The sequence below is a fragment of the Brassica rapa genome, chromosome A06 (assembly GCF_000309985.2).
Source record: "Brassica rapa cultivar Chiifu-401-42 chromosome A06, CAAS_Brap_v3.01, whole genome shotgun sequence".
Classification (NCBI taxonomy): Eukaryota; Viridiplantae; Streptophyta; class Magnoliopsida; order Brassicales; family Brassicaceae; genus Brassica; species Brassica rapa.
Window position 1 is genome coordinate 4822741 of NC_024800.2, and position 22511 is coordinate 4845251.

The 22511-nt window shown below is 32.8% G+C and overlaps 2 protein-coding genes and 2 pseudogenes across 3 annotated transcripts; 1 reads left to right on the forward strand and 3 right to left on the reverse strand.

Moving 5' to 3' along the window:
• Nucleotides 1-4: 4 nt before the first annotated feature.
• Nucleotides 5-2934, reverse strand: LOC103848749 (probable histone-arginine methyltransferase 1.3). 2 transcript variants are annotated; one of them, XM_033273271.1, is made up of 12 exons: nucleotides 2687-2934; nucleotides 2535-2603; nucleotides 2392-2450; nucleotides 2061-2285; nucleotides 1899-1986; nucleotides 1711-1798; nucleotides 1503-1635; nucleotides 1325-1428; nucleotides 1079-1251; nucleotides 903-1003; nucleotides 370-831; nucleotides 5-298 (listed from the first exon to the last, which is right to left on the reverse strand). In XM_033273271.1, exons 2-12 carry the CDS (start codon nucleotides 2554-2556, stop codon nucleotides 188-190), a joined length of 1566 nt encoding a protein of 521 aa, XP_033129162.1. In that variant the 5' UTR covers nucleotides 2557-2603; nucleotides 2687-2934; the 3' UTR covers nucleotides 5-187. The 2 variants fall into 2 exon arrangements, with proteins under 2 accessions (XP_033129162.1, XP_033129163.1); XM_033273272.1 differs by having other exon boundaries at nucleotides 2535-2582; nucleotides 2687-2872.
• A 234-nt stretch (nucleotides 2935-3168) lies between these two features.
• LOC103849276 lies at nucleotides 3169-10628 on the reverse strand (annotated as a pseudogene).
• Nucleotides 10629-11712: 1084 nt separating this feature from the next.
• LOC103871969 lies at nucleotides 11713-20948 on the forward strand (annotated as a pseudogene).
• Nucleotides 20949-21035: 87 nt separating this feature from the next.
• Nucleotides 21036-22319, reverse strand: LOC117125913 (putative F-box/kelch-repeat protein At3g24610). The gene has a single exon (XM_033272858.1). The coding sequence runs from the start codon at nucleotides 22317-22319 to the stop codon at nucleotides 21036-21038; it is 1284 nt and encodes a 427-aa protein (XP_033128749.1).
• Nucleotides 22320-22511: the final 192 nt, after the last annotated feature.

Consider the following 22511-nt stretch of genomic DNA (forward strand, 5'->3'; position numbering starts at 1 on the left):
GGTATGTTTCAATACAAACAACTTTATTGAGATAATGGCTCCAGTTTATAATAGTTGTTGTACAAAAACGCCAATCAAATGTGTATTTGATGCAAAAGGTTTTCAAAACCAGAATCCCGTAAGAAACTAACAGACCTAGCTATCCACATATATTCTTGTTTCCATATGTACACAAAATCTCATTGTTTTAACACCCCAAGTATGCGTTAGGAAGACGCGACACCTCCAGCCTATACGGCATGTCCTTCCTGCGGTTGTTGACACAAGTGTTGTAGTTCCAAATACCACCACGAGGAACCTGAATCAAAGCAAACACAGCACATTAGAATCATAAAAAAATTCTATTTATTGGATGGACACGAGTTTTACCAGGAATAGGACAGATGTGTTTTCATCCAACTTCCAGCTTGTTTCCAGAAATCCCTCCGTGAGTTTGTAGAAAGCCATGGTAGATGTTGCGGAGCAAATACCAACAATAGCTTCCTTACCAAAGTGTTTTGACAGGAATCTAACGTCAGCAGCTGTTGGTAGCGCGATCTCGCAGGACTCCTCAGTGCGCACGAATCCAATTAAGGTAGTGCCTTGGAGATGCATGTTCTCTAGGGGAATGTCTGAAATGTGTAGCTCTCCTTGTCTGCTCCACTGCGGTGGTAACAGAATGTGGGTCACCTTGTTTTTCTCAGTTCCAACTAAAATCCCCACCACCTCTGACGACTTTGCATCTTGTGCAGAGAGAAATTTCTCTAGCATATCCCACGGCAAGAAAAAACCATGAAAGTTGTCTATGGGACCATACTGAAACTGGGAGTACCAATCTTCTATGGTCTCATCCTGGACCAAACACAAGAGCGCATTAGCACAGTCAAAGCGTCAAAGCAAAAAAAAAAGTACATTTCTTTTACCTTCGGAGGTAACGGTGTTACTTTTTGTGCTTCACCAAGTTCGAAACGTGATTTGTTTGTCTGAAATCCTATCTTACATCCACCTCTACCAAACATTTCAGCTGTTTAAATACCAAATCAAGTTAGAAAACTAACTTTTCAAATGGAAAAAAACAAACGAGAATAAATCAAAGAACCTGTCAACGTTATATCTGTGGTGTAGCTATGATCGGAAAGGGCCTCAAAACGAGCTTTGCCAGTTATGGTTTGACCAATCACAACGTCAATAGCGTGGGGGAAAACACATCTAATACGGAAACAATCCGTTGTTGGTGCCCTGGGAGAAGTTTTGATCCATCTTTTATCCACGCTGTAAGAAACAAAACAAAGTGTGGAGTAAAATTGTAAATAAAAAAGGTGTAAAAGTGTGAGAAGAATGATACCTCCCGTCCAAAAGAACTTCAAACCACAGAGCAAGGCCATGCACCATGGTGGAAGTTGAGGAAATGAACAATAAGGGAACATCCATCACGTAAAAATCTCCCTCCTGGAGTAAAATGAGTTCAAAATCTTACAACCACGAAAAATAGAATTTTTTTGATTTCAAAGAGTGAGGAATACCTTCTTTTGAGTAAAATCAAGAGTGTGGATCATTGGATGAGCCACCAATACGCTCTCATCAAACGCATCCACCACAGGTTTATTTGCCATTTCAGTGAATAAGAATTCATCGCAAAAAGGAGCTATGTGAATCCTACCATGATAAAACTAAATTAGGTTAAAGAGATCATAAGAAGTAAAAAAAAATTCTCTCAAAAGTTGAATTTACCTTCCCGCAGACGGAAACATTTTGCCATTAGGGGAGATGAAGCGATCCCTGGCAATCACATAAGATTTCAGCCCTCTCTCGTTGAAGCCTGGTTCAAAAAAAAAGAGACATGTCAGTCTAATGACCAATGGAACTTTCAATCAAGAAGCCCCACATAATGTTTATCTGACCAAGATCAGCTGACTTACCATGTGTGAAACACATCCCCAATGGTTCAGAGATGAGAACATCGGCTTTCTCAGGTAATTGAACATCCTCAACGTTGCCTTTGATGACCTACAGAACACAAGTTCAACCAACATCAGAAAAATGTATATAGCACATAAAAATAAACTTTTTGGAAAACTCACAGTGATCAGTTCAGAGAAAGTTGGATTTTCATCGATCAACTTAAGCGCATATTCAGAAGCTTCGACAAGGTAGATATGTTTGGCACCAGCCTGGGCAGCACACAATGCTAGAACGCCACTTCCAGCCCCCACATGGAGAACAACACAACCAGCAAAGTCCAGTTTATTTTTCATGACAGTAGCGTAATATGCACCTGCCCTCACATTATCCTCAATCAGGTTTTGCTAATGGCCGATAGCAAAACCCATTGAAAGATAGCAAAATTAGTTCAAAACACAAGCACAGAGAAAGCAACGAGAATAGTTTCATTCCAGGAACAGAAAAAAAAACCTGAATAGTGAACCGTAGCGCACCAGTGCGGGAAGAGGAAGACATGGATGATTCAGAACCTGTGGAAGAAGAGGGCTTTAGGGTTAAATCCTCTCTAGGCGTTAATCTGATATGCGTTAATCAATAAAAGATTGGATTCATACCAACGCGTGACAAAGAAGGCATGTTTCAGAATCTCCGAAAGAAGACGCCTTTAGGGTTTTTTCCTCGCTCTATGAGAGTTCCCAATTGCAGATAGATTAAATTAAACAGAAAGATCAAGATTAGGGAAGATAATCTGAATCTAAGTAAATACCTGAGATTAAGCGAGAAACTGAAAGAATTTGAGAATTGGTTGACTCGAATGGAGTAGACCGTAGCCACCAACGCGAGAAGAGAAGCCGAAGACGATACGATTTGAGAATCTGCGGAAGAAGAGGGTTTTAGGGTTTCTTTTTCTGCAATTTGAGAATCTCTGGAAGAAGTTAATGCGTAAATCTATTAGAAGATCGTATTTATAACCCGGATAACCCATGTTGTCAATAGGGTAACCCGACAATTTAAGGGTTTGGATACTCCAATTCTTTTTTTCTTATTTTGTTATATTTAATTAAATCAATTTTGATTATGAATATATTTATTAATAAGTGAAATAAGGGAAAACTGAACCAAAAGCATCCTTTGCCCAATCGGTAAAGCGCCGGACTACGAAACTAGAGATTGTGGGTTCGATTACCGGTGGAGTCGCTTTTCTTTTGATGTTTTTGAGCTCATCATTTTTGTCAATTGCCATGAGAGTAGATCAACATGGAATTTAAGAATGGGGTGATTAAACACATTCACTAATGTTTCAGACATTTGAACGGACTCGACATAAAAGTAAAATACACATCCTCAACATAAAACTAAAATGATCTTGGAGGAGAATAACATCCATCGTTTTTTCTCCATGCCATAGACCTTTACCCGAATGAAAACTCAGCAATGTCTGTGCTCAGCTTTGGATTTGTAGCTGTTTGGTCAGAGGCTTGGAGGGTGCTGACTTGGCTACTTCTGTGGTAGCTGAGCTGCTCCTGTTGATGCAGCGGACATCAAGCAGAGATTCAATCTGCAGAAGCAAAGTCTTTCTTCTATCAGAACTGTGATGCCTAGCAAGCAAACACCTACAAGTGAAAGAATCTGTTTAGATCACGATGTCACAGAGTAAACCCATGAAGCATACCTACCTCCAAGGATCCGTCTGATAAGAACTTGCAACTTTATTGCACAACCAAAGAGAAGAACACACAGAGCTCAAGCGTATGATCTTGAAAGCTCACCAAACTCTTGCTCTCAACAACCTGAGAACAAGCGCAATCCTGACTTTGGCCTGGCCTAACTTCCACAGGAACCACTTCATCCCCAACGCCATCACCACTTCCATCTGGCTGTTGAGTTTCCAGAGCTTCAGAGCGATTTTCCTTGGTTACTCGGTGGTTTGTAGTGAAAGCTGGTTTTTGGCTGGGTGCTACAACCACCTGCTTCTGTTGGATCTGCAACTCGTGAAACAACAGCAAGGACGATATCAGTGTTGCTAAATCGTGTGACAAATACATGTGTCTAATTCATTGTAAATTCTGAACAAGTATCTGAAGACGAACCTCTTCCTTCTCTAGTTTTGTCTTCTCTCTCAATCATTGCCGTTTAGCCTTCTTACGCCGAGCGCTTCTGCTAGGTGTCTACAATAAATACAAGGAAGAGTTAGCTTCACATTCCTTGTTGCAAACAAGGATCGCACTGTTCAGACAATGAACAAACACACGACAAGCCCATCTAGTTCTTTCAGACAATGAAATAAAGTCGAACCTTTTTAGTTTCACCAGACATGTTGCACTGTTCGTTAGGCTCTTCGCTTTCTGCTTGTTGCGAGGACCTGCAACAAGAAAGTCAGGCAATGAAGAAACAACCAGTGAAAGATAATTCAAGAGGTGCTAGGGAGTTTTGACACACAAAAAAAAACATACTTCTTTGACTTGGTCTTAGGCTTGGCGTTAACAACATTCTGTTCATCATTTTCAGTTCTCTGAGCATCCGACTTTTTCCTCTTCTTAACAGCATTGCCTTTGCTTACAACAACTTCATTTTCTCTTTCCACGGGACTTTCTTCAGTAGCAGCTAACTTACACTTGTTCCTCCTTCAAAATCATCAAACGTGAATAACAACTAATACACATATAAGTGAATAAGAGTCGTTCTAGTAGAGACCCTACTTGGATCTTATGCTTTTGGTCGTCCACTTTATCTTCAAGCTCATCTTCCTCAGACTCACTTTCATATCCTCCAGTTTCCTTCTGGAACTCCTCATTAGCAAGAAGCACTGCCCCAGGAGCCCTCTCCTCAGCCTCAGTCGCAGCACAAACATTCTCATCACTGTCTTCCTCCACAAGCTCTAACAAAGGTTCCTTCTTTCTCCTAACACTAGGAAACTAACCACACAATGTCTTTATCCTTCAATGCACGGCTCGACTCAAACGGCGGCAAAACGAAACCGTCCATCTGAAATCATAAGATAAAAAATTTCCACAAGTCCAAATCCCAAACAAAGAAAAAGGTGCCTGTACCCATTAAATGATGTCAACGTACAGATAGAGAGAGGCCATGAGGACAAGGTTCGAAGAGGCATAGGAGATGATCAGAAAACTCCGAAACAGTTCGGTGACGTTTAGGATCCAGAACAACCCAGCTCCGCTTTAGACCTTGCTTCTTCCGACACTTACTCGGAACCCGTTGATCCTCAAACAACAAACGAACCCTCACCTTCTCTGGCTGACTGGCTCCATATCAAATTAAGATGCTGATTTCTTATATTTCTAATGATATTTTTTAAATATATGTGAACACTTTAAAATTAAATAACATATAGCCTTAATTTTGAAATCACATGTGTTTATATTTATATTTTTTATTATTTCAATTCTTATATTCTGTAAGATTTATTTTTTGTTAGTTAAATTTATATTAATTTTCCAAAGATTTAGTTTATATATCAAAATGATACCTTTACTGATTTTTCTTGTTTCGTTGACTAAATTTAATATATCTTTTTATTTCAAAGTAATAGTTATTGAAAATCTTGAAGTTTTTTTAAATAATAAATAAAATGATGATTTGTAAAATTTTCCTTTGTGGTTTAAGATAATATGTGGACAATCTCAATTATTTATAGCATCAACTTATATATAATATATGTTATTTTGAATATTTTCAATAGCATATAACCTAAACTTTGAAAATCATATGATTTAAATTTATATAGTTATAGTTTTAAAAATTCTTACATTTTAAATTAATTATTATTTTGTTAGTTATTTTTATGTTAATTTTATTAAATCTATTATATATTAAGTTAGAAATATGATGTTTTACTTGTAATAAAGATTTTGATGTGTCATATTTTGATTAGTGATTTTAAATACTATGTATACACATTGTCAATGAATGAATAAATAAAAGACAATTTTAAACATATTTATACTTCACAAGAGACCATTGTGTAATTTTCTCTTTTCTTTTTCGGTATATCTCACTTTGTCAAAGTAAATCATGAAAACTCTAGAATATTTAACAGGTATTTATAATCACTCTAATACTTCATATATTAGAAAGTTTCTTAATTTATATATTAAGTGAATCCCCATTTTTAGATGTTTTAGTTTTTTTTGTTATTTTAACTTCCTTAACATCAAATTTCCTATTTTTGAAATTTAAAGGATATTAGAAAATTCATTTTTATACATTGTGAATTGTTTAGATGATTTTTTTGTTACTTTTACTATTTTAACATTAGAATAATATTTTATTTTTGTGTAAAATATATTTTACATTTATTTTACCTAAGAAAACAATAATGTTTTTTGCTAATATTACGATTTTACTTTAGACTTTCCAATTTACTATAACAATTAACATTTTTAAGCAAGTTGTGAAATGTTAATATTTATTTTGGTAGTTTAAGTTATTATATGGTATATTACTGTCATTTTTAATATAATTTTGGAAATATTAATATTTTCTACAAATAATAAAGTAATATAATGATGTGTCATGATTGGTTATTTTAAAATCCTATGTGCACGCTCTCAATGATTAATATAGCCTTCTTACTTTTGATTTTCCATTTTATTATAACAATTAAATTTTAAACGAAGTTGTGAAATTTTAATAGTTATTTTATTCGTTTAAGTTATATATGAAATATTAATGTCGTTTATAATATAATTTTGGAAATATTAATATTTTCTATAAATAAAAAAATATAATATAATGATGTGTCATAATATGATTGGTTGTTTTAAATTCTACGTGGACGCGTTTAGTATAGACTAGATTTTATACTCGCGCTACTCGCAAATATGTATTAATAATTTAGTTTAGTTTTATTATAACTTTTAAGCTACCAATTAAATGATTTATACAATTTTCTTATTTAAAATATGATTTGTTGATTTTAATATTTATGTGTATTTATAATTATACCATCTTATTAGCTATTTAGTTATTTGTATTTATAGAAGCAATAATCATGTTTATAAACATATTCATAGTTTTTAAAAATATTAAATTATATTTTAAAATATTACGTATATTACTCAATGCATGTAAACTGTTAATACATTATAATATTTTTATCAAAAAATTATATATTTTTTATTTGAATAACATAAGGGATTAAACTATCTCCATAATATATAATTTTGCTTTATATTCAGAAAAACTTTATAATTAATGTGTGATTGTTATACATACATATATATATATATATATGTATAGTATAATATTTAGTTTTAAAATTTAATCGCAACAAATATTTTGATGAACTTTTATTAATATTAAATATTCTTTGTAAGATAATATAAATTTAAATAAAATATAATGAATTAAACAAATGTTAAGTAATATTTTATTTATTGAATTAATAATATAGAGAACCTAAAGTATAATATTTATCTATTACTTGATCTAATTATTTAGTTGTATAGTAGTGAAGCTAGTATGATTGTATAATGCATTACAATATATCATAATTTACTTTTTTCATATGAAAATATTATTTTTGTATGATAGATAATATATGTTTGTTTTTGGAGTTTCCATGAATATTTTTAAGATCCTTTAAAAACTATTATATAATTTGATGAAAAAATATTCATGGTTGTTAAATGCTGGGAATAAGATAACGAACATCTTAGATAGCGTACTCATTGTAATCTTGAGATTTTTTAAAATGTATTTATGTGTATTTATAATTATACCATCTTATTAGCTATTTAGTTATTTGTATTTATAGATGCAATAATCATGTTTATAAACATATTCATAGTTTTTGAAAATATTAAATTATATTTTAAAATATTACGTATATTGCTCAATGCATGTAAACTGTTAATACATTATAATATTTTTATCAAAAAATTATATATATTTTATTTGAATAACATAAGCGATTAAACTATCTACATAATATCTATTTTGCTTTATATTCAGAAAAACTTTGTAATTAAAGTGTGATTGTTATACATATATATATATTTATGCTTTATATTCATAAACTTATGTAATTAAATTTGTGATTGTTATACATATATATATATATGTAATAGTATAATATTTAGTTTTAGAATTTAATCGCAACAAATATTTTGATGAACTTTTATTAATATTAAATATTCTTTGTAAGATAATATAAATTTAAAGTAAATATAATGAATTAAACCAAATGTTAAGTAATATTTTATTTATTGAATTAATAATATAGAGAACCTAAAGTATAATATTTATCTATTACTTGATCTAATTATTTAGTTGTATAGTAGTGAAGCTAGTATGATTGTATAATGCATTACAATATATCATAATTTACTTTTTTATATGAAAATATTATTTTGGTATGATAGATAATATATGTTTGTTTTTGGTGTTTCTATGAATATTTTTAAGATCCTTTAAAAACTATAATATAATTTGATGAAAAAATATTAATGGTTGTTAAATACTGGGAATAAGATGACGAACATCTAAGATAGCGTACTCATTGTAATTTTGAGATTTTTTCAAATGTATTTATGTGTATTTATAATTATACCATCTTATTAGCTATTTAGTTATTTGTATTTATAGATGCAATAATCATGTTTATTAACATATTCATAATTTTTGAAAATATTAAATTATATTTTAAAATATTATGTATATTACTCAATGCATGTAAACTGTTAATACATTATAATATTTTTATCAAAAAAATTATATATATTTTATTTGAATAACATAAGCGATTAAACTATCTCCATAATATCTAATTTTGCTTTATATTCAGAAAAACTTTATAATTAATGTGTGATTGTTATACATACATATATATATATATATGTAATAGTATAATATTTAGTTTTAAAATTTAATCGCAACAAATATTTTGATGAACTTTTATTAATATTAAATATTCTTTGTAAGATAATATAAATTTAAATAAAATATAATGAATTAAACAAATGTTAAGTAATATTTTATTTATTGAATTAATAATATAGAGAACCTAAAGTATAATATTTATCTATTACTTGATCTAATTATTTAGTTGTATAGTAGTGAAGCTAGTATGATTGTATAATGCATTTCAATATATCATAACTTTTTATATGAAAATATTATTTTGGTATGATAGATAATATATGTTTGTTTTTGGAGTTTCCATGAATATTTTTAAGATCCTTTAAAAACTATTATATAATTTGATGAAAAAATATTCATGGTTGTTAAATGCTGGGAATAAGATAACGGACATCTTAGATAGCGTACTCATTGTAATTTTGAGATTTTTTAAAATGTTATAAGTTTGTAAATTTGTATGTTTTGGGTTTGTTGATGATAAATTCATATTGATTATTTTTTCTATCATTCTTTTATGTTATCCTTCGTGCTAATTTATTGATGATCGTCCTTATAATTTTATTGAAAATCTTAACTAACTTATTTGAAACTCATAAATAAATTGTGGCTTCTCTCTCTCTCTCTCTCTCTCTCTCTCTCTCTCTCTCTCTCTCTCTCTCTCTCTCTCTCTCTCTCTCTCTCTCTCTCTCTCTCTCTCTCTCTCTCTCTCTCTCTCTCTCTCTCTCTCTCTCTTACTTAACATCTTTCAGATAGAGCGAATGCAAATTTCAAATCTTTTTCTTATATTGAAATTATTCTCTAATCTATCCAATTTTTTGGTGTGATACATTTTTCATGTATTGGATTTTGTCTTCGGCTTTGTATGTCTACATTCCGTCGCCGATGTTTTACATTTTTCTTTTTACTATTTCTCATTCACTTCAAATCCTATATTCTTGACGCGTTCCTTGTTCATGTAGATTATGTTTGGTTTTTCGATTTGGATATTATTAAAGAAAACACATTTGATATTGATTAATAATTTAGTTTGAAAATATAATTTTTGAAATTTTATTTTGAAGAGTATATTTTATTTTGTTTTCTTGGAAGGAAAAATATTGTAACTTTATATTTTATATTAATTTGGTTAATTTGTTTGTTAAATTTTCAAATATTTAATATATATATATATATGTGAATCAATTGAATTTTAATGATTTATTTAATTATTTACCTTATTTGATGTTGAATTCCTCTTTGTATTATCAATTTTAGAAATTTCAACATTTTAAAAATAGTAAACTACAATTATGATCTTTCATATTATGATATTTTTTCTAATCCTATGTGTATACTCTCAATGACTTACAGCCTCATATATAGTATATGCTATTTTTGAATATTTTCAATAGTATATAGCTAAACTTTGAAAACAATGAGTTAATTAATTTACTTATAATTGTTTGAAAGTCTTGTATTCTAATATTAATTCTTATTTTGTATTTTATTTTAATGTTACATTTCAAGAAATATTATATATTAAGTAAATTTATTTATAATGTTTTACTTTTGTTAACTTACCTTGTTTGATATTGGTTTCTATTTTATTTTAAATGATTTTATGGAATTTTTAAAATCCTAATCAAAATATACTAAATTATTTCTCACTATTTTATAGTCTTAGCTTATATATAATGTATTTTTCTAACCATTTAAGTTTGACAATAGGAATGAGGAGGATGGCGGCGATTTTTTTTTCTTCCATACCTCTTCAACTTTTTACTCAGATCTGAAGCCTTCTCCGGTCCGGCGCTTCCCGCCGGTATAGTGAGAGGGTCTCCTCTTATCATTATCCTTTTCAAGTTTAATTTTTTCTTAGGTGTATGTTATTCGACGTTGCCGGAAGGAGATATAAGTTATGTTCGTTTCGGTTGTGATCTTGTGTGTGGTGTGTGGTTTCTTGCCTTCTCCTTAGAAGATATGGATTCAGATCCGGAATAGAGACTCAAATCTCAGAGAATCTCATTTCGGTTTTAATGATTTATTTAATTATTTACCTTATTTGATGTTGAATTCCTCTTTGTATTATCAATTTTGGAAATTTCAACATTTTAAAAATAGTAAACTACAATTATGATCTTTCATATTATGATATTTTTTCTAATCCTATGTGTATACTCTCAATGACTTACAGCCTCATATATAGTATATGTTATTTTTGAATATTTTCAATAGTATATAGCTAAACTTTGAAAACAATGAGTTAAATTAATTTACTTATAATTGTTTGAAAGTCTTGTATTCTAATATTAATTCTTATTTTGTATTTTATTTTAATGTTACATTTCAAGAAATATTATATATTAAGTAAATTTATTTATAATGTTTTACTTTTGTTAACTTACCTTGTTTGATATTGGTTTCTATTTTATTTTAAATAATTTTATGAAATTTTTAAAATCCTAATCAAAATATACTAAATTATTTCTCACTATTTTATAGTCTTAGCTTATATATAATGTAATTTTCTAACCATTTAAGTTTGACAATAGGAATGAGGAGGATGGCGAAAACCCTAAAACCCTAGAGCGGCGATTTTTTTTTCTTCCATACCTCTTTAACTTTTTACTCAGATCTGAGGCCTTCTCTGGTCCGGTGCTTCCCGCCAGTATCGTGAGAGTGTCTCCTCTTATAATTATCCTTTTCAAGTTTAATTTTTTCTTAGGTGTATGTTCTTCGACGTTGCTGGAAGGAGATATAAGTTATGTTCGTTTCGGTTGTGATCTTGTGTGTGGTGTGTGGTTTCTTGCCTTCTCCTTCGAAGATATGGATTCAGATCCGGAATAGAGACTCAAATCTCAGAGAATCTCATTTCGGTTTTCACCTGTTGATCTTTTTAGATCTAATGTATGTGGTGTGGTGTGATGGTTTGTCATGGATTCCGGTTGTACTAAGAAAGATCTTGTTGGTGGGGCTTCGGTTGTCATGTACGCGGTGTGTAGTCACATTAAAGGCGTGTGGAACCCATTCTGTGGTTTAGCCACCGGAGAAGTGGTGTATCTTTTGGCATTGTCAGGGTGTGGAGTCGCATCAGAGGCGCGCGAAGAGCCCTTTCACAGTCCAATAGCATATCTTCTTTGGATATGGAGAGGCTCTACTTTGACGGTTATATATTGCAACCATGCCGGTTTGGTTTTCTCTTTATCGGGTTTTGCTTTCAGTTTCTAGTCGTTCTTGTCGTTTTATTTTGGCTCCAATCATTTACTTTAGAGTTTGAGTTGTCATGATTGGTTTGTCCTCGAGTCTTTAGCTCTTGCAAGCGTTACTCTTTTGTGGGTTATAGGAATGCTGCAAGGATTGAGGAGTTCTTAGGTCTCGTAGCTTCAATAGATTGGGAGCTCTTTAACAAGACTTTACAGAATTCCCTAGTCCACTGGTTGATAGGAAAGAATGAAAAGGGCAGACTAATACCCTGGTGGTCTCATTTCAGCTGGTTTTTATACCTTGACGGTTCAAGGTTTATTACTTTGGTGCCTACTGGTATCAGGTTTATTACTTTGGTGCCTATTGGCATCGATATGTCTTTATTAGCTACTGTTTTTTCCTTCTTTGTACTGGTGTATGTTTGCAGTACTTGGTTTATGCATCTATGTATGACCAATTTGGTCATGAACTCTATATTGGAATGAATGAGATTAGGCGTAAAAAAAAAGAAACTTATATATAATGTATTTTATTTATGAATATTTTCAATAGCATATAACCTATATTTTGAAAATCATTAGTTAAATTTATAGTTATAATTGTTTAAATTATTGCATTTTAAAATTAATTATTTATTTTAGTTAATTTATGTTAAATTATATATATATATATATATATATATTAAGTTAATATCTGTATAATGTTTTTACTTTTGTTAGTTTGCCTTATTCGATATTGTTTTTTTAAATTATGAAGTAAAATTTTTTTTGGAAACATTGACATATTTAAAAATAACAAATTAAAATGATTATTTGTTACATTATTTGATGTTGAATTCCATTTTGTATTATCAATTTTAGAAATTTTAACATTTTAAAAATAGTAAACTATAATTATGATTTTTCATATTTTGATTGTTTTTTCTAATCTTATGTGTATAGTACCAATGACTTATAGTTTCATATATAGTAGATGTTATTTTTGAATATTTTCAATAGCATATAGCCTAAACTTTGAAAATCATGAATTAAATTAATTTACGTATAATTGTTTGAAAGTCTTGTATTTTTAATTTTAATTATTATTTTGTATTTTTTATTTTAATGTTACATTTCAAAAAATATTATATACTAGATTAAGACCTGCGCCTTGCGCATGATGAATATTATATATAAACTACTATTATGTATTATATGTTTTTTTAGTTATTATGAAATAATAAATATATATTGAATTGGTGCAAATACATAAATAAATTTGAATAATCCACACAAACACTTTTTCTATTTTATATGGTATAAAATTAAGTTTAAATGATATTAACATAGATATATAATACATTTTTAATATTTACATCTGTTAAAAAATATTTTATATTCATATTATTTTTGATTGTTTGTATTTCTTTATAAAAGAAAATTTTAATCACTGATAACAATAAAACTTTTGTGGGATGTTTAATAGTTTTAGTAATTTATAATTTTAAAAACATTAAATGCAAAGTTTAAAATCTAAATATTAAGTTGTCAATATTTGTTCAAAATGTTTATAAAACATATTCAAAGAAAATTTAGAAATTAAAATACTTATGTATTTTATATGGTATATAATTTATTTCTAAAAATATTAATATATATATAAATATATATATATATATATATATATATATATATATATAATATTTATTAAATGAGACTGCCTACGCAACTTCGTAATCATTTATATCTTGTTACAACAGAAATTTTAAACTATGGATCACAAAAGTTTCAATGCTAAATTTTTAACAACTTTAGTCATTTATAGTCGTTTTTTAAAAATTCAAAATATAACATGTATGAAAAAATCTAAATTTTTATTATATAGTTAATGTGGTTTAATTTATTTTAATAAGTTAAAATTTTAAAAAGTGATAGAGAATAGACTAAGTTTTATCAAATCTTTATTATTCAAAATCATTAATTGTCATATATACTTTAGCTACATTAGGTAATTTCTTGATTTTTATTTAAGAAAATAATTAAGAACATTAATTATTAATTTATGGTCAGTTTAATAAAAAGCTTATTATATATTTATATGGACCAACATATTTTTCTAAAGATTATAAAAATAATTATGGTGATGACACGTGACTACAAAAATATGTTGTAATGCTTCTCTTTTAATATATAAGAGATTAAGTAAAGTTATTTATAATATTTTACTTTTGTTAACTTACCTTGTTTGATATTAGTTTCTTTTTATTTTAAATGATTTTATGAAATTTTCTAAATACTAATCAAATTATAATGAATTGTTTCTCACTGATTTGTATTCTTAGCTTATACATAATGTATGTTATTTATGAATATTTTCAATAGCATATAGTCTAAATTTTGAAAATCATGAGTTAAATTTATAGTAATAAATGGTTGAATTATTGCATTTTAAAATTAATTATTATTTTTAGTTGATTTGTGTTAAATTTCGAAATTATTAATATATATATTAAAATAATATATGTATAATGTTTTTACTTCTGTTAATTTTGCCTTATTTGATGTTGATTTTTTGGTTGAATTATTGCCTTTTCCACACACTTGTTAATTGTTATCACAGCGTGTGTTATCGCTGACGAATTTTGTAAAATATTAAGGGCCATTCAAACACATCAAAGTCCATACATCTAATGTACACACTCTTTCTACAATAAAATAGTCAAAAAGTAAAACCAGATAGAGAGTCATCAAACACCTTGAAGCAAAAACAAAAAAGGAAAATTTAGAGCAGTAGTTGATCCACAAACGAGTCTCTTAAGCTATTAGCATTTTATTATATGGTGTTTCATCGTTCATATACTCGAACGGATATTCACATTGTATAATTTTTAAATTGTATCAAATAAGCAATGACATGGACACACAAAGTTCCTTGACGCTCCACCAATTGATGGGCGAGTAGTAAGAGCTGTCTTAGTCTGGGTATCATTAATGGGCCTTACAGCCCAAAATTAAGTCAACATGTTTGGCCCATATTAACATTGCACACTTGTCTTTGTTTATGGTTCGGCTTTCTAATTAAAATAAACCGAAGTATTGAATCGAATCCAATCCGGGAGAGAAACAGAGCAGAAGCTGATTGGATTCTGAAAAAAAAGGAAACAAAATTGAGAAGCAGTTCGTCTCCCCTCGATACCCGCTTGACAACAACCGGAAAATACTTCGTCGTTTACTGAGTTGGGTATGTTGCTTCGTGTTTATTTGTTTTGTATGTGGCATTCCTCCGGATTATACGTTGATGTCTTCCCCTCCCCTTCCTTTATCATTAGGTTCGTGCTGGATGTTTCTCTGAGATTCCACAGGGCGCGGTGCCATCGCATCCCCTTCTTAACTACGTCTTTAACGCTCTCCAGGTGAGTTTCCTTACTGTTGTGGTTTTATTTGCTTATCTATTGAGCGCCTTTCTCTTTCTTTCTTGGGTTTTGATTTATTTGCGTTCCACAGGGTACTACTTTTGATCTCTCCATTGAAGTGCTTGTTGAACTTGTGACTCCGCATGAGGTATATGCTTGAACTACACTTTATTGGCGTCTTTTTGTTTTTGTCTTGTGGTCTGATTTATTCATTGATCCATTATACATGGCAATGTCGTTGCATGGGGTTTAATATTAACATTTATCTTATATAATCCAGTAGCAAAAACGTATATGCTTTTGGATTTTACTAGCTTTGACTCGTTTCATTCTTGCAGGATCTTCCTCGGGTTTGATTGTACAAAGTTCAGTTGCTTAGAGATACACTTCTAAAACCAGCTCTTGTAAATGCTGATTTTAAAATTGTCTCTGGCCTGGCATGCTTGATGTCTGAGATCAGACAGGCTGTGAGTACTAATTCCATTTTATCATCTCATAAGAGTATGCATTCAATGCTGGGATGTTATTACTTTTCACTTAACTTTTTTTTTCTTTTTGTGAGACTCATGTCGGTTTTGTTCTAGGCACCATGCTTGATTGTTGAAGCAAGCTCTGAAGCGCTTATTCTAACTGACGCGCTTTTGAGGTAAATATAAGACCTTGATTGTTTGCATTTGCTTTGGCATCTAGTCTGTACTTTAGCATTTTAACAAAAACATTGTTGTTAGTTGCAAACACCAACCGAAAATAGGAGATTCCTTATCGGTGTACGTTTGCATTTTGTAAAAATATTTTATGGAAAACTGAAACGTATAATTTGACATTAGAAACGATCCAGGCCTTAACTGTATGAAAATCTGGATATTCACAATGTTGGTGCAGTTTTAAGCTGATTTGCTCAGTTTCTTCTCGAAACATGGCTTGTTCTTTCGGTTGCCATTAATATCTTACATTTTATTCTTCTTCACTGTTCATCAATTACTTATACAGGATACAGCTGTGCGTCATTTCCAAGTGAAGAATGGGAGATTGCGGACTCGACTGTACAATTTTGGTATCAGTTTTATAACCATGTAGACTATTTTCTTGTTATCATCCTGTCAGTGAGATTTCTGCTTGCATTTGAGCTCAGACTTGTGTCTATTATTTTCATTATTTTAGGTCAACTTTTGCGACACATATTCTTAGCCTAAGTGGGAACAGACAGAACGACAGAAATAGCGTTAAAGATATATTTCTCCCAGTTTTCTCAGCTTTAGTTGATGCTCTTGTGCTGCGCGCTCAGGTTACATCCTGGAAACTTTCTTAATGTTCAATGTCTCTTTCTGTTTTCTAACTATAGAAGCTATCATATCAATTGCAGCACTAGCAACTCCTTGGAAAAACCAATTTCAGTGTATTTTTATGTTAACCTGGAAATATTTCCTTCTTATTTATATAGCTCTCATTGTTGAGTTGGTTAACTAATAAGATTATGGTGGAGTTTTATTAAACTTGGTTTCGATTCATATTCTTTACCATCTTAGTCTTACCTTTCTTATTTGATTTTAGAAATAATCTTCTTGAGCTCTTGGTAGATATTTGTCAGCTACTTCATCCTACAACATTTGTGAGTAAGGTGTCCCCTCACTTCAAAATTCAAAATCATTACTTGATTCAGTATTTGCCATGGTGATTAGTTTGTTTTATGAACCAGGCACGTTTTTCCCCAAGTTTATTTATTTCTGAAATGTGAGGTTGAAAGCAGCGTCGGTACTTTTTCCTTGTCTGATCAGTTCTCATGGGTTCTATTAGTGAACCATGCTCTGTATAACGTTGAGTCATTTAGATTATTACTTTACTCTGGTGTCTAGGATTACTTCAGTTATATGGTTGCTTGATAAGTAATTTTTGCCCTTTCATGCTTTGTGACGAAGTATCCAGTTATTTTTGTTATGTTATTTTAACCTTTTTCTTGCCGATATACATGTGGTTATTTTTTTGGCGGCCTACCCTCTTCAAATATTTCGATGCCCTTGAGGGAGATTGAGGCGAAGTTGTTTGCTCTTATTGCGGTTAGCACATATCACCTTTCTTCTTCCAATCAAGCTGCTTCGTTTTAGTTTTCTTGTTTAAAAACACCCTAAGAGGTGTGGGATCACGTTGTCTAGGTTCTTTACTATTATTATTTTTTTTGTCTCTGTTACTTATCCATCCATCGCCACTTTCTGTTTTGAGAGTGGGGATGATATCTTGTTTTTCCTTGTCTTTACTAACGATTCTACCGTGTCAGGTTTCTGAAATTATCTTGCAAGAGGGAGAGGCTTTTGATTTTTCATTGATCATGCAATTGGTTTCTGCATTCTCCGTCAGGCCATCCAGTGAGCTCAAGGGGTTTATATGTGTTGTATGTCAGTTCATACTCTTGCTTTTTCTTCTGGCTTCCCAAGATTTTTCTTGATCGTTGGCAGATGTTGTTGGCTCCTTTTCAAGATGGATCTCTGTTTTTCCAAGTAATGGTAGACCCTTGCTGTAAGTCTACTTTCTTCAGTGACCATTCAACATAATACAGTTACAATTCCAGTTTCTATATTCATTTCCATTCTGATTGGTATTTTTTACAATCTCCTGTAAGGAGATGTGTATGTTCATATCTCGTAACATCAATTGGTCTGATTATCTAAATGGTGCATGGTTTTTGTGTGTTTCAGATTATTTCTTGCAGGAGGGATTTCTGAACCCATTTGTTCACATGCTTGTGCCTCTGCTCTTCTTAAAATTTGTGAAGATGCTCCAGCTGTAATTCAGGAAGCATCTAATTTAGACATCTTGATGCGAATAGGAGAGGTTTCAGCTTCATGTATCCCTTTCGTTAACTGTTAAAGACAAGCTTCAAGTTACACTGACACATATATATTGTCTCCTGAATCATTATACTTTTACGGTTTTACCTTCCTTAGTGTTTGGATTTGTGGAATTTGGCGTTGGAAGATGAAGAAGAAGTCATTAGCGCTATCACTGTGATTCTTGGCTCTGTTGCTAACAAAGAGTTACAAAATAAATTATTAACTCAATTGCTTTCGTCCAGTTATGGAGTTCTCTCAAAACTTGCAAGTGTTTATATTGTTCAGTTAGAAAGAGTTCTTGATCATTTTTTTTTGCTGCCCAAGTAACTGTTTGTTCATTCTCTGCATTGATGGAAAAATAGTCAGCTAAATGTCCACAGATGATGCACCTCTGAGATAGAATTTGGACTAATACCTCTGATGAATTTAGGTAGATGATGACGTCAAGCCTTCTAGTAGACAGAACCCAGCCACTTACACACGAATGTTGAGCTCTGTTACAAGAGGTCTTTACAGGTCTGCTTCTGTGACTGCTGTATTTACTATCTTGCTTAAATACTTTTTAATCAAGCAGCCAGCGTGGGAACTTCAATTCATCTATGAAAACATTCCATAGTTGACATTGCATATTTTCGTTCTGATAACTTTTGATAACTGCAAACCATGATCTTTGGAACTTGGAAGCTTTTTTATTAGAGGCACAAATATTGATAAGAATATATGATTGATGAAGTTGTTTTTTTCACTTGTTCAATGATTTAGGATTGGAACTGTATTCAGCCACCTTGCCACGTCTCTGTCATCTGTCCCTGTGGCGGATGGTCCAATCCTTTCTTTGTTGACTGCGTTCTGGCCCATTTTGGAGAAGCTGTTCAGGTCTGAACACATGGAGAGTGGAAGTTTAGCTGCTGCAGCATGCCGTGCTCTTTCAGTGGCAGTTCAGTCGTGAGGTTTCAGACTCTCTTATCTTCTTATTCTACTAAGTTACATTCATCCTGTCATGCCTTAAGATCATGTAACACTTCTCTATTCCAAAGCATCCTGTACACTAGTGAATAACCAATTATATATTGCTTCCTACTGTAAGAGTCTGACTATGCAAATGATTTTGGACGATTATGGATAGTAGTTTTCACTGACATTTTGACATCTTATGTTTTGCATTATGTACAGGTGAGCACTTTATGCTGTTACTACCCAGTGTACTAGAGTGTTTATCTAGAAATTTTCTGTCATTTCAAAGCCAAGAATGTTACATAAGAACAGGTGAGATTCATAATTGAGGTACATACTCCACTTTGAATAAAGTCTCTTGGGATGCTAACTTTGATTCACTGGGTTTCTGCATTTAATAATATACTATGAACCAGCTCTCTGACATTTCGCCTTTTCCACACACTTGTTATCACAGCTTGTGTAATCGCTGATGAGTTTTGTGAAAAGGAGGTATACGGGTCCTTGTTTATCACCACGTTTGAGAGATTTACTCGAGCATCATCACTGATGGGTATAAATTCGTCATATATATGCGACCAAGAACCCGATTTGGTGGAAGCATATGTGAATTTCGCATCAGCGTTAATCCGCGGTTGTCATAAGGTGTTGCAATCATTCCTTTGCTCGTTGAAGTTTAACTTCTTATTCATCTTTCAAAACAAAAAGAGGAGTCTTGTGGTGAAGGGTTGGTTCCATTTCTGTTCTGATGAAGCAGGAATTGTTGGGTACTTGTGGAACACTTCTTGAAATTTCTTTCCAAAAAGCGGCTATTTGTTGTACAGCTATGCACCGTGGCGCTGCTTTAGCCGCCATGTCGTACTTGTCAGGTATGTGTGCTGTGGTTTACTATCTAAAACATGACATCTACTTTTGGCATACAAGACTCTTTGGTCATAAGCATGATTAATTATGTAATGTTTTTGACATGTACTCAGGTTTCTTGGAGGTTTCGTTTTCTTCCACGATTGAAACGGTGAATTGCAAATCAGAAGGATCATTCAGTGTGGTCACTGTCCAGGTTGTATCTCGCTGTGGAGAGGGGCTTTTGTCTAACCTAGTCTATGCTCTACTTGGAGTTGCAGCTATGTCAAGGGTAAAGAATTCTAAATAAAATAATCTCTCTCACAGTGATGGATTGTGGTGTCTATTGATTCACCTTTTCGGTTTGTTTTAGGTCCATAAGTGTTCGACAATACTTCAACAATTAGCTGCGATCTGCAGTTTATGTGAGAGAACGTCATGGAAAGGAATGTTGTGTTGGAAATCTCTCCAAGGATGGCTAAACTCAGCGGTTTGTCTCGTGATTACATTGAAACCGAACTCCTCTTCTGTCTTGTTCGTTCTAATGGATCTGCTGTTTGTTTCTTTTTATTTTCAGGTGTGGGCACTCCCGAGAGAGTATCTAAATCAAGGAGAGCAGAAAACATAGTGAGGGAATGGTCGGAAGCTCTAGGAGGCGCAGGGGTCGATTACCTTGAGAACAAAGGCTGCAACCTTGGAAGTAATAACAGTTTAGGAGGGGGACATATGCAAGGGAAACACGGTCGAGCGTTGAAGCGATTAGTGAGAGATTTTGCGGACTCTCACCGAAAGGATCCAAATCTAAACATCATATAAAATTATATTCATTGTTGCCTTAATGATAGAGGGCAATGCATGCATCTTCTATTTCTGATGTACAGTAGGAGAATAATACAACATTTGAGATTGAATCTTGATGAGAAGAACAATATACATCCATTGTTAACATCTAATATATCTATTTCAAAACTAGTTGTTAGATTAAAATTTCGTCACTATAAAGGGAGATATACAAGGAAAGTTGGATTATATTTTTGGGTTCAGACATCAACGGAGATAGAGTACAAGACCTTAGAGCGATCCAAGATAGGATCAAGAGTGAGGATAGCATTGGAACACTCAAGCACGCCATACATAAAGCCCCATTTGTTGCTCCTTGTGAACGAATACTCGGCACACCAAATGCGCACGCTCTTTTCAGGTAGGAGCTCTTTCCAGAAGACAACAACATTGTGGCCAGAGCTGGCGAGTTTGGCCCCGGGAAGTATATCTTCAAGGCATTTGGTGAAATTGCGCGTCTTCTTCTTCTTCTCCAACACTCTTGCCATCTTCCCACCAAAGTGAGCCACTCTAGATCTAGTGAGCTTGTCCTGCAGCCGTTTCATTGGGTGACTTAACAACTCAGTCCAATTCGTCCTCACTCCAGCACACCGATCCAACTCATGTGGCTCACACCAATAAATACACCCGTCGTTACCAACACTGTATAACACATTGTCAACCACACACCAATCCCTTTTATTCTTAGACCATGATTCTCGCGTCGCCGGACTCCCTCTCCCCCATTTACACAGGCTCAGCGAGTAGAAGAAGGTTCTATTCCATAAATCAATCACGTATATCTTGTCCTCTATCACCACACTCCCATGGATCAAACTCATCCTAGGGCGTGTATCCGGATCCTCCTCGTCCGGCATTGGCTCTGAAACTGTCAGGGCAGCCCATGTTTGGGTCTTTGGGTCGAACACTTCCCCCCAGTCAGCGGGTTTCTTGTCTTTGCAGCCTCCCAACACGTATATCTTCCCGTTCACCACTTGAGCCGTGGCGGATGCTCGGGCCACTCTCATGGGAGTCACTTGGTGCCAAGTGTGATACCGGCAATCCAAGAGTAAAACACCGGACGTGCGCTCGCCTTTAACCAATCCACCGAAAACATAGATGCTCCCGTCCAACGACACCACGGCGGATCCTTCCCGAGGCTGAGACGGGAAAAAAGGGATGGATTGAGCCCGCTTCACGGTCTTCCCGGTGGCAGGGTCTAGCGTTGGGTGGAGGACGAACCAGCGTGGGATTATGTGCGGAGGCAGGCCTAAGCACACGTAGACGCACTTCTCCGCGTGACCCATCAGCGATCTTGTCTTGTAAAACTCAGGCGAAACCACCAGCGAACGAAATCTCTTGGAGACGGCAGATAACGCCGCTTGGTCCAATCTGGAAACGCGAGCCAAGCAACTTATAGCCACCGCATCTGGCAACGAATCAAACGACGACGACGGAGACGTCTCCTTCTTCCTCCTTTTGGCGGCGGCGGCGTAATTGTACATCTCAAAGAACTTTAGATCTGAGATTGATTCACGATTGGAAGAGTCAACAACCTCTTTGATTAATTAATTTACTGAGGAGGAAGATAAAAATCAGATCGATCTTATTTATATATAGAGGGTACGGTACCCCTTTTCTTTTTTGTTCGTAGGTTGAAAAGGAAACACGCGATTCCTTATTACAGTAACTTTATG

What these genes read in the sequence shown, in the direction of transcription:
- LOC117125913 (XM_033272858.1), bottom strand. Translation starts at nt 22,319, where the DNA reads ATGTACAATTACGCCGCCGCCGCCAAAAGGAGGAAGAAGGAGACGTCT.
- LOC103848749 (XM_033273271.1), bottom strand. Translation starts at nt 2,556, where the DNA reads ATGCCTTCTTTGTCACGCGTTG. An exon ending in TTGATTTTACTCAAAAGAAG is followed by an intron (nt 1,429 to 1,502) that starts GTATTCCTCACT and finishes ATTTTACTCCAG; the next exon opens with GAGGGAGATTTTTACGTGAT. An exon ending in CACAGATATAACGTTGACAG is followed by an intron (nt 1,004 to 1,078) that starts GTTCTTTGATTT and finishes GTATTTAAACAG; the next exon opens with CTGAAATGTTTGGTAGAGGT.